The 12,326-nt window shown below is 32.0% G+C and overlaps 2 protein-coding genes across 2 annotated transcripts; one reads left to right on the top strand and one right to left on the bottom strand.

Moving 5' to 3' along the window:
* Positions 1 to 1,150: 1,150 nt before the first annotated feature.
* Positions 1,151 to 10,065, bottom strand: LOC108579439 (RNA-binding protein 33-like). Its single transcript, XM_017942978.1, has 11 exons — positions 10,044 to 10,065; positions 9,247 to 9,346; positions 6,010 to 6,593; positions 4,917 to 5,830; positions 4,605 to 4,813; positions 4,353 to 4,526; positions 3,945 to 4,262; positions 3,699 to 3,852; positions 3,431 to 3,561; positions 2,188 to 2,802; positions 1,151 to 1,324 (listed from the first exon to the last, which is right to left on the bottom strand). Exons 1-11 carry the CDS (start codon positions 10,052 to 10,054, stop codon positions 1,151 to 1,153), a joined length of 3,384 nt encoding a protein of 1,127 aa, XP_017798467.1. The 5' UTR covers positions 10,055 to 10,065.
* Positions 10,066 to 10,477: 412 nt separating this feature from the next.
* Positions 10,478 to 12,235, top strand: LOC108579306 (probable tRNA N6-adenosine threonylcarbamoyltransferase, mitochondrial). The gene is made up of 5 exons (XM_017942812.1): positions 10,478 to 10,716; positions 10,798 to 11,056; positions 11,130 to 11,258; positions 11,494 to 11,850; positions 11,936 to 12,235. Exons 1-5 carry the CDS (start codon positions 10,478 to 10,480, stop codon positions 12,233 to 12,235), a joined length of 1,284 nt encoding a protein of 427 aa, XP_017798301.1.
* Positions 12,236 to 12,326: the final 91 nt, after the last annotated feature.

Genomic DNA, 12,326 nt, shown 5'->3' on the forward strand with positions numbered 1-12,326 from the left:
AACGAAATAAAAATGAAGATGTTATATTAGTAAATCAATAATTAGGATAATATTTTTATAGTTTAGGTAAATATTATCTTTTCCTCGCGGAATAAATATGTATCTATTGCTAAAATTAAAAAGAATCAACGTTTGTACTGTCGTTACAAAGAATGTGACTTTTTCCTCTTTCCATACATCGTTTAAACGTAATTTCGATTGTTCAAAAAATACCTTTGGAGATACTTACACGCACTTATAACTTCTTTATGCATGCATTTTTAAATATTATTTTTCAACTAAAATATAAAATTGTATTTAACGTTTGAAAAATTTTGTATCGCACATATCTTACTACAGTTTTCTCAAGTTTCAACGTATTAAATGCGACTCCTTTTTTTTTACATAGTAATATTTATAGTATAAGTATTTATTGAAAGAGTTCATTTAGATTAATTTCTTTGTAAGTGCATATTAAAAAAGAAATATATCACATATTTATGAAATTTAGCACTATACATTAATATATGATAGTTACAATAAATCATTTAACAATTTATAGATTACATGAAATAAAAGAAATACGATAAAATCATTGGATATTCGTAACGATAAAAAATGTGTAGTATATGTATAATAATTTAAACAAATAAAAAACATTTTAATTGTAATACAGTCTACTTTTAATTACTTTTAATTTTATAGCAAATACGTGTGTATATATATGTACAACCATAATAACATGACGGTGTGATATAGTCTTTGGCAGACACGTTCTCAGTAGATATTTACTGATTCAGCACGTGTACTGCACAGTAAATGAGAGCTTTTAAATGCACAGTATATTATTAGATCCACTATGTGTATTTTTATATGAAATATACATTGCTTTGACATATGTACAAATTAAACTGTTTAGTTTATCTACCTTCATTTGAAAAGGTATATTATACAGTTTATTTGCAGCCAAAAATATGTTTCTTTTCTAGTCTTTGCACGATACATATTTTAAATAAAGAGTATGTAAAATACGAAATGCATTTTCACTCATATGTAGGCTGCATTAATAAAGTAAAATACCGTTATTTTTAAACACAAATACGAACATGCTATGTATTGTTTTTCCTCTTTTTATCGAAATATACTAGATTAGATGTGTTTAATATTTCTCTTAAGAAATTTTCACAACGGTAGTCGTGGTCTTAGATCCGCTTGATTGCGGTACAAGGCGAACGGTTATCAGCGAAAGGTCTAGCATTTTACGTTGGTATTTCTTGTGAAACATCATAGCAGCAGACTGCGTCTTAAACACAATCGTTGCGCTACGCTCACCCATTTGTATGCTCTATAACACGAATAATATAAACAGATAATTATTAAATTAAGAAATATGTTTTATTGAAAAAACGAAAGAAAAAAAGAAACGGATATGATAGTTTTGTTACAGAAAGTGTAATAAAAAAATAATAGTAAATGAAATAACAGGAATACAATTTTAACGTAACATAATGGAATATAATAAAATAAATACGTGTATAATGTTAACTATATTGGTTATGCATTAATGTGTTTCTAATTTCTAGATGATTGAAAGATATTTTTCAAAATGATTTTTATCATTACACGTTAATACTCTTACACCTATATATATTAAGGAAAGTGATGTAGGAAAATAAGGTTTTTGCCAAACACTGAATGAATATAAAGCAATGTCGACGTAATAATCTCTGTAGAACTGCGTCAATATAAATTTAACATTTATATTAAACAGAACTGTACACTGTTGTTGTTGGTAAAAAGAAGTTGTACATGCTATGAGACATATATAAGTAAGTACTACAAGCCATATTGTTACAAAGTACTAAAGACCTGTATTTTTCTCACTAAAGGTACTTGTAAAGAAAAACTAATTATTCTCACAATTGTTGTTGAAGCAAATATATATATACATATATATAGGTAGATATAATTAGAATATTAATAATCGTAAAATATCGTAAAAATTGTTGTCAAAAGGAATAGAGAGAACAAAAAATATAACAAATGTGATTTAAAAAAAAGAAGATAAAGAAGGTCGATGTTGTATATCATTATCGAGAAAGTAAAAAGTTCGCTTTGTAACATTGAAAAGGAATGTAAATGAAACGAAGCTTTGTGAATTTGCAACGAGAATTAAGGTCTTAAACGTTTTCATGCAAAGATAGTCACCTCAATTGTTCCGATGCCTTGACACATACGCCTAATTTGTGCCTCAGACGTGCTTGCTGCTAAATTCTCTACTTTCACAGTGTTCGTCTTTATTTCCGGTATCTTTTTCTGTTGTATCGGTACCTTTTGAAATACAACTCTTTGGTTACTCGGTATGTTAACGACCTTTTGTGCACCCGTATTCGTCACTTCTTGTACATTGATCACACTCTTCTGTAGATTTCCTGATGGTTTTTGTTTAACAATTCTTTGTGAATTGCCACAAACTTTTTGCCCGGTATTTGTCAGCTTCCTCAATACATCAGATAAATTTTGTCCAGTTTTTTGAGTTGTACATTGTGTAGTATTAACTATTTTATTCTGCGCCAGTAGCTGACCTTTTTGAAGATTTGATACTGTTTTTTGTATAGTTGTAGCAACTTTCTGTGTATTCGATAACGATTTTTGAATCACAATTCTTCGTGTTCCAGGCTGGGAATTCAACACTTTTGTATGTTCATTTACTTGATTAATCATATGTCCAGAATTACTGTCTTTTGTAGAATCTACAGAATCATTAGATTGTACAGTCTGTATTGTTCTGACAATTCGTACGCACGATGGTTTCTCCACAGCCTATAACAAAAGTAATCATCAGGATATTTAAACGTTTTTTGATTATTTTGTTGCATCGGATAGAGAAAGGCGATTATTAATGGGGATAAAAAATTGCTCATTAGGATCAACTGCTTGTTTTAAAAGATAGCACTGGATGAAAAACAATTAAGGTTAATGCAAAATAATTGTAGCAAAACGCAATTAAAAGTTTGGAGGAAATTAAAAAGAACAAAAAGTAGTTAAAAATATATTTTATTGAAATATGAGTAAAAAATATACAGAAAAGTCTAATAGACACGTATGTATATGTACATATATACATATACATTTTATTAATATTCCATTTAAAATTGACAAACTACCGTTCAAGTAGCGATAAATATTTAAAATATCGATAAAAATAGTACACTTCTTATCAATGGTTAGAAAGTGTAACATATCACGATGATCAACGATGAATTTATGCGCGATATATATTTAAAATATTAGTGCCGCTTTGTACATTAAGGTGTTTTAAGAGTACACGTTATAACGAAAAGAGAAACAAAGATAAAAGAAGAAAGAAAGAAAAAGAATACACTATGCCTATTTCAAGGTTCATGTACGATTAACAATGGAAAAAAATATGGCAATTTTAGTCGTGTACCTCTGTAGGTTGTGTATTGACAGGACGACCACGTCCTTTTCCAATGCTGATATGTCCTTTGTTTATAGAAGCATCTTTTACTACTCCCATAAGTACTGACACTGGTTTCATATCCTGTATATTTTCATTTGCTGGAAAACATAATATATTAACTCCATACCGTCGATGTAGTTCTGATTTAAGTGAAGTGAAAATTCAAGTAAATAAGAATTAACAAGTAATCCGTGCTTGACATATTTCTATCAACGATAAACTGAATTCTACATACATGTATTACTTTCGTGTTTAGCTTCCTCATTCTGTTTTTCCATTGCAGCCATTTTTCGCCGGTTTTCCTTTTCACGTAGAATCTTTTCTCTTAGCCGCTTCTGTTCTTCCATTTTTTTTCGGTACTCCTGCATTTCTGGATCACTTTCTTCATCCTGAACGAGCATGATGATTATTTAGAAGGAATGCGCGTATCGTGTGAAAACGAAATGAATAAATGTATGTATGTATGTATGTATGTTGGTACCTTTTTCTCATTATTCGTGTTATTTAACGTATCCACTGTTCGCACTTCTTGCAGATTTCTATTGCTTGGCTTTATTCGTTTTGGGCTCAAATCACGCAAAGGTCTATCAATGGTGTCAGAAACTCTTTTCTGGGGTGGTAATCTAGTTCTTATCGAAGTATTCACTGGTCTATTACAAGACTTTTGTACATGATTTTGATCATAATTCTCACGATACGCGTTCGACGAAGAAGTCCTGCTTTTCGAAACATGATGATCGCTTCTAGTTTTCGACGACAAATTTCTGTCGCGATAACTTTGGTGGACTCCTCTGTGATCCTGGTACGGTAATGTTTCCGGTCAATAACCGAATAACTGTTTTCGCATAATAAAATAATTATTAACGATCGATAATACATTTGTACCCACCTCTTGATAGCTATCCTTTTGATTCCACTGATCCGACTTATACTTCGAACTGTACTCATAGTTACCCTCCCGTGGATAACTGTTATCCGAAGGATACTGTTTACTCGTAGCCCCACTCTGACTTTTCTGTGGCTTATTTTCTTGCCATACGTCAGAAAAGTACGCATAAGGATCCTACGAAAGGTAGTACACATAAATGTAAATATTTTCTATAGCTGATTGGAAATATTGCGAGGAGAGAGGGATACGTACATCGCTTTTATTTTGTTGGTAATTTTGTTGGTAGTTTTGTTGGTAATGCGGCGGTCCTTGTTGACTTTGATTATACGAGCTTTGATTCTGATAAGAAACGACGGGTTGTGCAAACTGACCGCTTGGAATTTGGGATGACAAAGGTGGTGGTGGTTGTTGTTGTTGTTGTTGTTGTTGTTGTTGTTGAGTGGAATCCCACGCGAGCCTTGCTGTTTATGCGTGAAATAAAATGAAATAAACAAAGAAAGGAAGAAAGGAAGGAAGGAAGAAAAGAGAGAAAAGAAAGATAGAAAGAGTAGGAAAAAGACTCACCGTCGTTTGTCGACTGAACGGCTCCTCGAAAGTGAGGATTGATTAAAATCTTGTGCCCTGGAGGTAAAGGTACATTGGGTACATTGGAAGCGGATTGTTGCGGTACAGGTAACGTATTAGTATTAAATTGGCTGGTAGGTACTTGATCGGAATAGCCGGACCTCGAATCGTAAACGGGTCGGTTCTCGAATTGAGCCGGTTCTTGGAAAGGTGGTGGTCTATTCTCGAAGGGCGATTGATTCGATATTTGAGTGACATTTGGATGGTTGATAAGGGGCCCTTGGGAGGAGGACGAGGAGGAGGGTGTGGTGGATGGTTGCCGTGGAAATGACTGTTGCATGGGTAACGGCTGGTTACCCTGTTGCAACAACGGCGCCGATGTTCCAGGTATCATCGGATTTAGATTTCCAAGTAGCGATCCTCCGCCGGGATTTCCTTGCAACAACGGGCCTTGATTGTTTTGCATCAATCGCGGTTGATTATCTTGCATGAGCACGGATGAAGAATTTTGAAAGGGGCCGACAGATGTGGGCGCCGATTGATTGATTTGTACGGCGTAAGGTGGTTGATTCGACGAGGGATGGCTGTAAGACGGTCCTTGTAAACTAGCTCTTGGTCCGTAATCTAACCTTGGCCCAATTATTCTAGGGCCCACTTGACTTTGAAATTGATTAGGATTGAATTGCGGTCTATTATCTAGAAAGTGCGTCGGAGCTTGGAGAGAGCCGTTCGGTGATGAATAGTGCTGGAAAGATTGTAGTTGAGAATTTGCTTGCTGATATATAATCTGTTGTTGATTTTGTACGTTGTTCGGCACTCCGAGGAGAAAAGGTGGCCTGGTCTCTAGTAAAGGTGGTCTGCATGCCGGCGGCGCTTGATTATCGAAGTTGTTCGCGTTGCGTGCATTACCAAACCTGGCGAATCACGTTTTACATATGGTTATATATACAGACGCACGTGTATACACGTGTACACACACACACACGCACACGCACACGCACGCACGCACGCACGCTCAATCACAAAATATAATAATACCATAAATATTGTATATGTATATCGAACGGCTTATCTATGGAAGAATTGCGCGTACCTTTGATTAAAATTTCCCGGATTTTGTACATTGAATCTTCCTCCTCCACGGCATCCTCTTGCGCTTCGAGCTCTTCCTCGGCCTCTGGACGCCAGCTTGATGGACGGTTCGGATGTTACCACGTTCTCCAATGTGTCCGGTATATTGCTGTTCATTTTCGGAGAAACGATCGTTCTCTCGTTTTGAAATCTATTCCTCCTTTCCTTCGCTTCTTCGCATTCGTCATCTTCGAAACCTTGTCCGTTATTACCAGAATAGATTTTTGCATTTTTCTGCAGCTTTTCACGCAGATCTCCCTTTCCGATGTTACTCGAGGTGTTAATCAGATCGTTCGCGGAACGTTCGTCGTGCTGTTGTCGCGTTTGCTCGCTTTTATATTTCTTCATTTCGTCTTGCTCGTAATACTTCGATTGAGCCTCTAGCTGATGATCCCCGTCCTCGTAAAAATCATTGTCATTGCTTCTAGCGGTTTTGCTCCTATTAAATTCAATGTTTTCATCTTCGCCGTCTAAGTCGTCGAGTGCGTCGGTGACTCCTAAGTCCAGTACATCATCTGTTTCCTCTTCTCCCTTATAGCTATTCTGCTGCTCAGGGAATTAAATTGCCAAATATTTGTAATGAAAATACTACATTTAGCCATGGTCGTTACAATCTACTCTTAATTAATTCATTAATTAACGTATGTATGTATATGTATGTCTACGAATGCATTGAAAAATTATTCTTTCATGATTTCAAACGAGGCTAACGCCGCACCTTTCACAGATTTAACATACCGCAATTGTACCAAGCGTTTCTCTTTTTTTCTTTCTCTTTTCTCTCTCTTTCATTTCCTTCGTCTTTTCTTTTGTCTTACTCCTTACAGATTTTCGCTAATAATAGATTATTCGTACAGAAGAAAATTGAATCGCAAATATCTCAACAGACCTCGTTATTAAGTACGATTAAATAATCCGTGTTAATGAATATTATTGCAACGAATATAGAACAATCAGATATTACTTTTCGAATAAAACCGACAATATATCCGATAACTTCACAATACAACAGTTCACTGTTATAAATATACGAGTATATTGTACAATATATATGTGGCAGATTCAAAGTGCAGTAGCATGATATAGATACAGATAGAACAGATACCAATGGTACTTCTTCTTATATCGCAACTCGTTTTCCTTTACGTTACCCATATACATATAACGCGTGTACTTTTCTCCTTTTTATATCGTGCAAATCGCGTTACGAATTTACCAGTTAAATCACCTTTACAATTCCTTCATATATCATGCTACTGTGCTTTCTCATGAAAATGGATGATGAGTAGATACATGATTTTAAATGCTATGCAAATTGATACAATCCTCAAAAATATCCATGATATTGTTACAATCGTTCCAGAATACGAACGACTTTATTTTCTTACAATACCATTCTTCCTTCGCACTTTCTTTTCTTTTTTTTTTTTTTTTTTTTTTTTTTTTTTTTTTTTTCTTTTTACACGATAGCCCAATGTTTTAATGAAAGAATTCGTACTATGTGGTAGGTAACATATGTTTACACACATCGTTTCACAAACAACGCTCCGTTTTCAATTTTTCGCATGAAAATAATAATCTTACAATTCGATTTGGTTTCAAGTAAAGAGCCGCGTTAAGATCTAATTTCCATTTCGAAATGGAAAGTAACGTACAACGGTGAGAAACTAGAATTTCAGACGTACGTGTAATTCAACGAAACATTTCTACGTATTTACGTTTTATGCGTAAAAACTTTCATTAAAACATTCTCCATGATAAAGATGTTTATACCCGAGTTATGATATTATTTGAAGCAACTGTAGTAATCAAATCTATGCACGTTACAAATCATTCGGTTGAATAACACTTTGAATTGTAATTTGTTGAAATGGTGTAAATAGCACTTGGACGAATTTATATAATGTATTATTGCTTCAACTATTATTAACATTGATTCTGCTTAGAATATCTGACAATCGAGTCTTTCTTAATAAAAGCAGGGAAAAGGAAATGTACGATAAAACATTTGTTTCTATGAGTTTAGGCAGATAGATAACGTAATACAATTGTACAATCTAAGAAAATTAAAACTCTTAATATTTATCGGTATGCACAAACCAATCGATATCGATACGAAACAACTAAAAAATTCCAAGTAATAAGTAAAATACGTAAAAGGGAAAAAGTAACGAAAGGAAAAATTGGAAATTTTTCACAGGAAACAACGCAACGTGAAGAATAATTTTTAATCCGTTGATTTTCATTTTCCCTGCAACAATTCTATCTAAATATGTTTGCGTTTTTATTTTACATGTTCCATATATCACAATTTTCATACCTTTGTTCTGTTATAATAAAATTGAGAAGTCTCGCGACAGATTTTATAAACCAACAATTATTCAAAATAATAATGTCTGTATAAAGTACAAAAGTTCCGTCTACGCAAAGACGAACGTTTAATAATTTTCACGCATTTACTTTGAACATTGCATATGATCTCTTACAATAAGCATATAATATCCAAGCTTACAAATTTAGCGAAACAATCGTTCCACCTTGAAAAATTGAAAAATATTCAAACATATTGTATCTTTGGTAAATAATATAAGCAATTCGTTCTATAATCTTCTTTGCAATTGTCAACATTTAAATGGATGGCTTTAATAAACATTGTAATAAGTTTATGTCATACGTGAAGTATGATTGTACGCATAAGTAAATAACACCTTGTATCCAAGATAATATCATTGTACAATGAAAAATATATAACATGAAGTCTCAGTTTTAGGTCTGTTTATCATAGCTATAACACACAAAGTAAATAAGATAGAACTAAATAAAATCAACAGTATTAAGTATTATCTTGCAAGCTGAAATATATTATTTATGGAATATATGGAAACAGAATTGTATTAAAGTTAATCCATTTATGTTAGATAATTCATTACGTTCCATAAAGTTTCAAATAACGACTAGAATAATCATAGAAATAGTTTACATGGTATACTTTTCAGAATTATTTTATAACTTAATTAATATAGTAATTTTTTTTATTCTACACAATGTTGCAGCCACAAATGGATTAAAAATTTCTTGACTTTCTAATTGAAATTGAAATTTTCAATGTATTTGTTATTAAATTTTCACATTATATCATAATACAATGGTGAGCTAATTTTCATTTAATAACAAAATAATGGTCCAGCAATATGCTCACCCTATCGAGTTCATAGTCATCTGCTAAAAGGGCCTCTTCTTCGTCGTTACCTAGATCGTATTCTTCATCCCCGAGATCTCCGTCCAATAAAGTATCATCGCTAAACAAATAATGAACAAAACAGTGACTTCAATTATTAGAAAAGTGTTTTGTACCAAATTATTAAAACTAATAACAAAAAGTTCAATTATATATGTAAAACTTGTTAAATTTGTTGTTGATGTTTAACATAAAACCAATAGGCTATTCCTATGTCTGATTTATTCGAATAAAACTGTTTAAATTTTCTATCTGCATTGCTTACTTCTATGTATGGTACAGTCGAAGTATTAATATTGTTTTAATTAAATTCAATTAGTATGCAAGAAGAACAAATTCGCATTAATAAAACGGTTACAAAACTTATGGGAATAAGTGATTTGTAGCAATCACGGCGATGTTTATTAAAGTAACTATTAGTACATAATAAAAATAGAGAGTATTTTCATGGATACCAAATCTTATTGATATTTTTTAAACAAAATGTATTCTCTGAAATAAAATAATTAGGATAATAATAAATTAATCGATTAAAGGGAAAAATAAGAGTGCAATAAAAGATATTTGAAAAAGCACAATGTACGTCATTAGTAACAGTGATGATAACTCTAACCTCAATCTTTATTAAGATAATCGAAACTTATTTTCTACGAAGTGTAATAAGGGTACAGTTATGCAAAATAATTGAAAAATTAAATCAAACGTTAAAAATATGCCAAAATATTCATTTTTCTTAGGCAAGAAAGAAAATATCTTACTGTTCCGACATTGTACATCCAAGTTTTAACACTCGAGTGAAAATCTGCAATCTGTGATGGCTACGAGATGCTAAGCGTTGCGTGGGTCGCATCGATTGTTACTTTCGATATATCAACATCGTATATCGAACTCTCGAATTGAAGCCAAATATAATATGTAATGCACATAATACGTGCTTATGCATTATATATCGCAGTAATTTCGAACATGAAATACAGTAAATTAAACAGAATATAATGAACAAATTATTAATTTTATTATTTTCACTTATGGGATCATAATATAACAATAGTAATAATAATAATAATTTCTACATTGCATTTGAACAAATACAAATGTGTAACGTGAGTTCAATGTGTCCTCAAGTAGTACTTATATATTAATGCGCAAAATATAAATAAAAAAGAATTCTGAAAGTTAATTTGGAAAGAAAATGGCCTATAATATGTGCTCGTTGTTTTACAAATATCTATATAAACACTGTGTAAATTGGGATATATTATTACATTTACATAAGCGTAATTTAAAAGTTGTACAACATTTTTTGCACAGTAAACCTGCTGTAATTTTAGGAATAGAATCTAGTTGTGATGACACAGGCTGTGGAATTGTTGATAGTAATGGAACTATATTAGGTGAAGCAATTCATTCTCAACAACTTACTCATTTGAAGTAATGAAAACTTATTGTTGACATATTGTTCTTATAAATATTTTTTTATATGATCTGTAACAATTCATACATCTTTTGTAGGTTTGGAGGAATATTGCCACCAATTGCAAGAACAATGCATATTAACAATATTACAAAAGTCTGTGAAGATGCATTGAGAGCTTCAAATCTGAAGCTAAAAGATATTGATGCGATAGCTACAACTGTAAAGCCTGGGCTTCCTATGTCACTTGCTGTTGGAACACAATTTGGGAAATATTTAGCAAAAATTGGAGAAAAACCTTTCATACCGATACATCATATGGAAGCTCATGCTTTGACTGCAAGAATGACAGAAACAGTTTGTTACCTGACACATTGATATTTCACATAATAAAAAAATGAACAATGGGAAAAATAGAATTTAATTTCAGGTTGATTTCCCATATCTCGTTTTATTAGTTTCTGGAGGCCACTGTTTACTGGCTGTCGTTGAAAATATAAGTAAATTTTTTCTGCTTGGTAATAATTTAACTAATGCCCCTGGAGAAATATTTGATAAGGTAAAAAATTAAGAATTAAAATAATTCTTAGTTTGAACTTTGAAATTATTACATTATTAGTATTATTATTTAGCATATTATCTCATTCTCATGTAATTTTATACATTTTTAGATACATTTGTAGTTTTATACATGTACCTTTAATGTTAAAATAAGTATGCTTTTAATTTTACTTAATCTCTGCTTTTAATTCTACATTATATGTATATCATACAATACACATTTATGTTTATAGATTGCCCGAAGACTCAAATTAAAAAATATTCCAGAACTTAGTTCTTTAAATGGTGGACTAGCTATAGAAATTGCAGCGAGTAAAGCATCAAATATTGATCAATTTCCATTTCCATCTATTATGTTGAAATATCGTGATTGCAACTTCAGTTTTGCTGGATTTCAATCCATATGTAACAAGTATGTTGAATTAGAAGAAATAAAGCATAATATAATTGGTGATATGGTGATTCCTGATGTATATAATTTATGTGCAGCAGTTCAGTTATCTGCTGTAGTACATATTTGTCAAAGAACTCAAAGAGCAATGGAGTATATTAATAAAATGTCATTATTTCCTGAAAACAAACGGACGCTAGTATGTTCAAAATTATTAAGGAAATTAAAGCTTTGTATTTTGAATCAACACCTATTATTTTAACTATAATGTTTCTGTCAAACAGGTTGTATCTGGAGGAGTAGCATCTAATAATGTCTTAGCCAAGGCGTTGAATATTCTGTGTGCAGAACTAGGTTATAATTTTGTCAGAACTCCACCAAAATTATGTACTGATAATGGAATAATGATAGCATGGAATGGAGTGGAAAAATGGATTACAGATACAGATGTTATTAGAGATCTAAATGAGATTGAAAAGATAAAAGTACAAAAGAGGGCTACCTTTGGTGAAAGTTGGATTGAAAAAGTACAATCAGCAAATTTAAAATGTCAGTGGGTGAACATAAAAAAGAAACTTTTCTAACAGTACTTAAAAAAAAATAAATTCATATCTATTTCTTGTTACAATGGTGTCAAATTTTATAATGACTGATAATGTAAAAAATAATTACTTC

The sequence above is a fragment of the Habropoda laboriosa genome, unplaced genomic scaffold (genome assembly GCF_001263275.1).
Source record: "Habropoda laboriosa isolate 0110345459 unplaced genomic scaffold, ASM126327v1 scaffold76, whole genome shotgun sequence".
NCBI lineage: Eukaryota > Metazoa > Arthropoda > Insecta > Hymenoptera > Apidae > Habropoda > Habropoda laboriosa.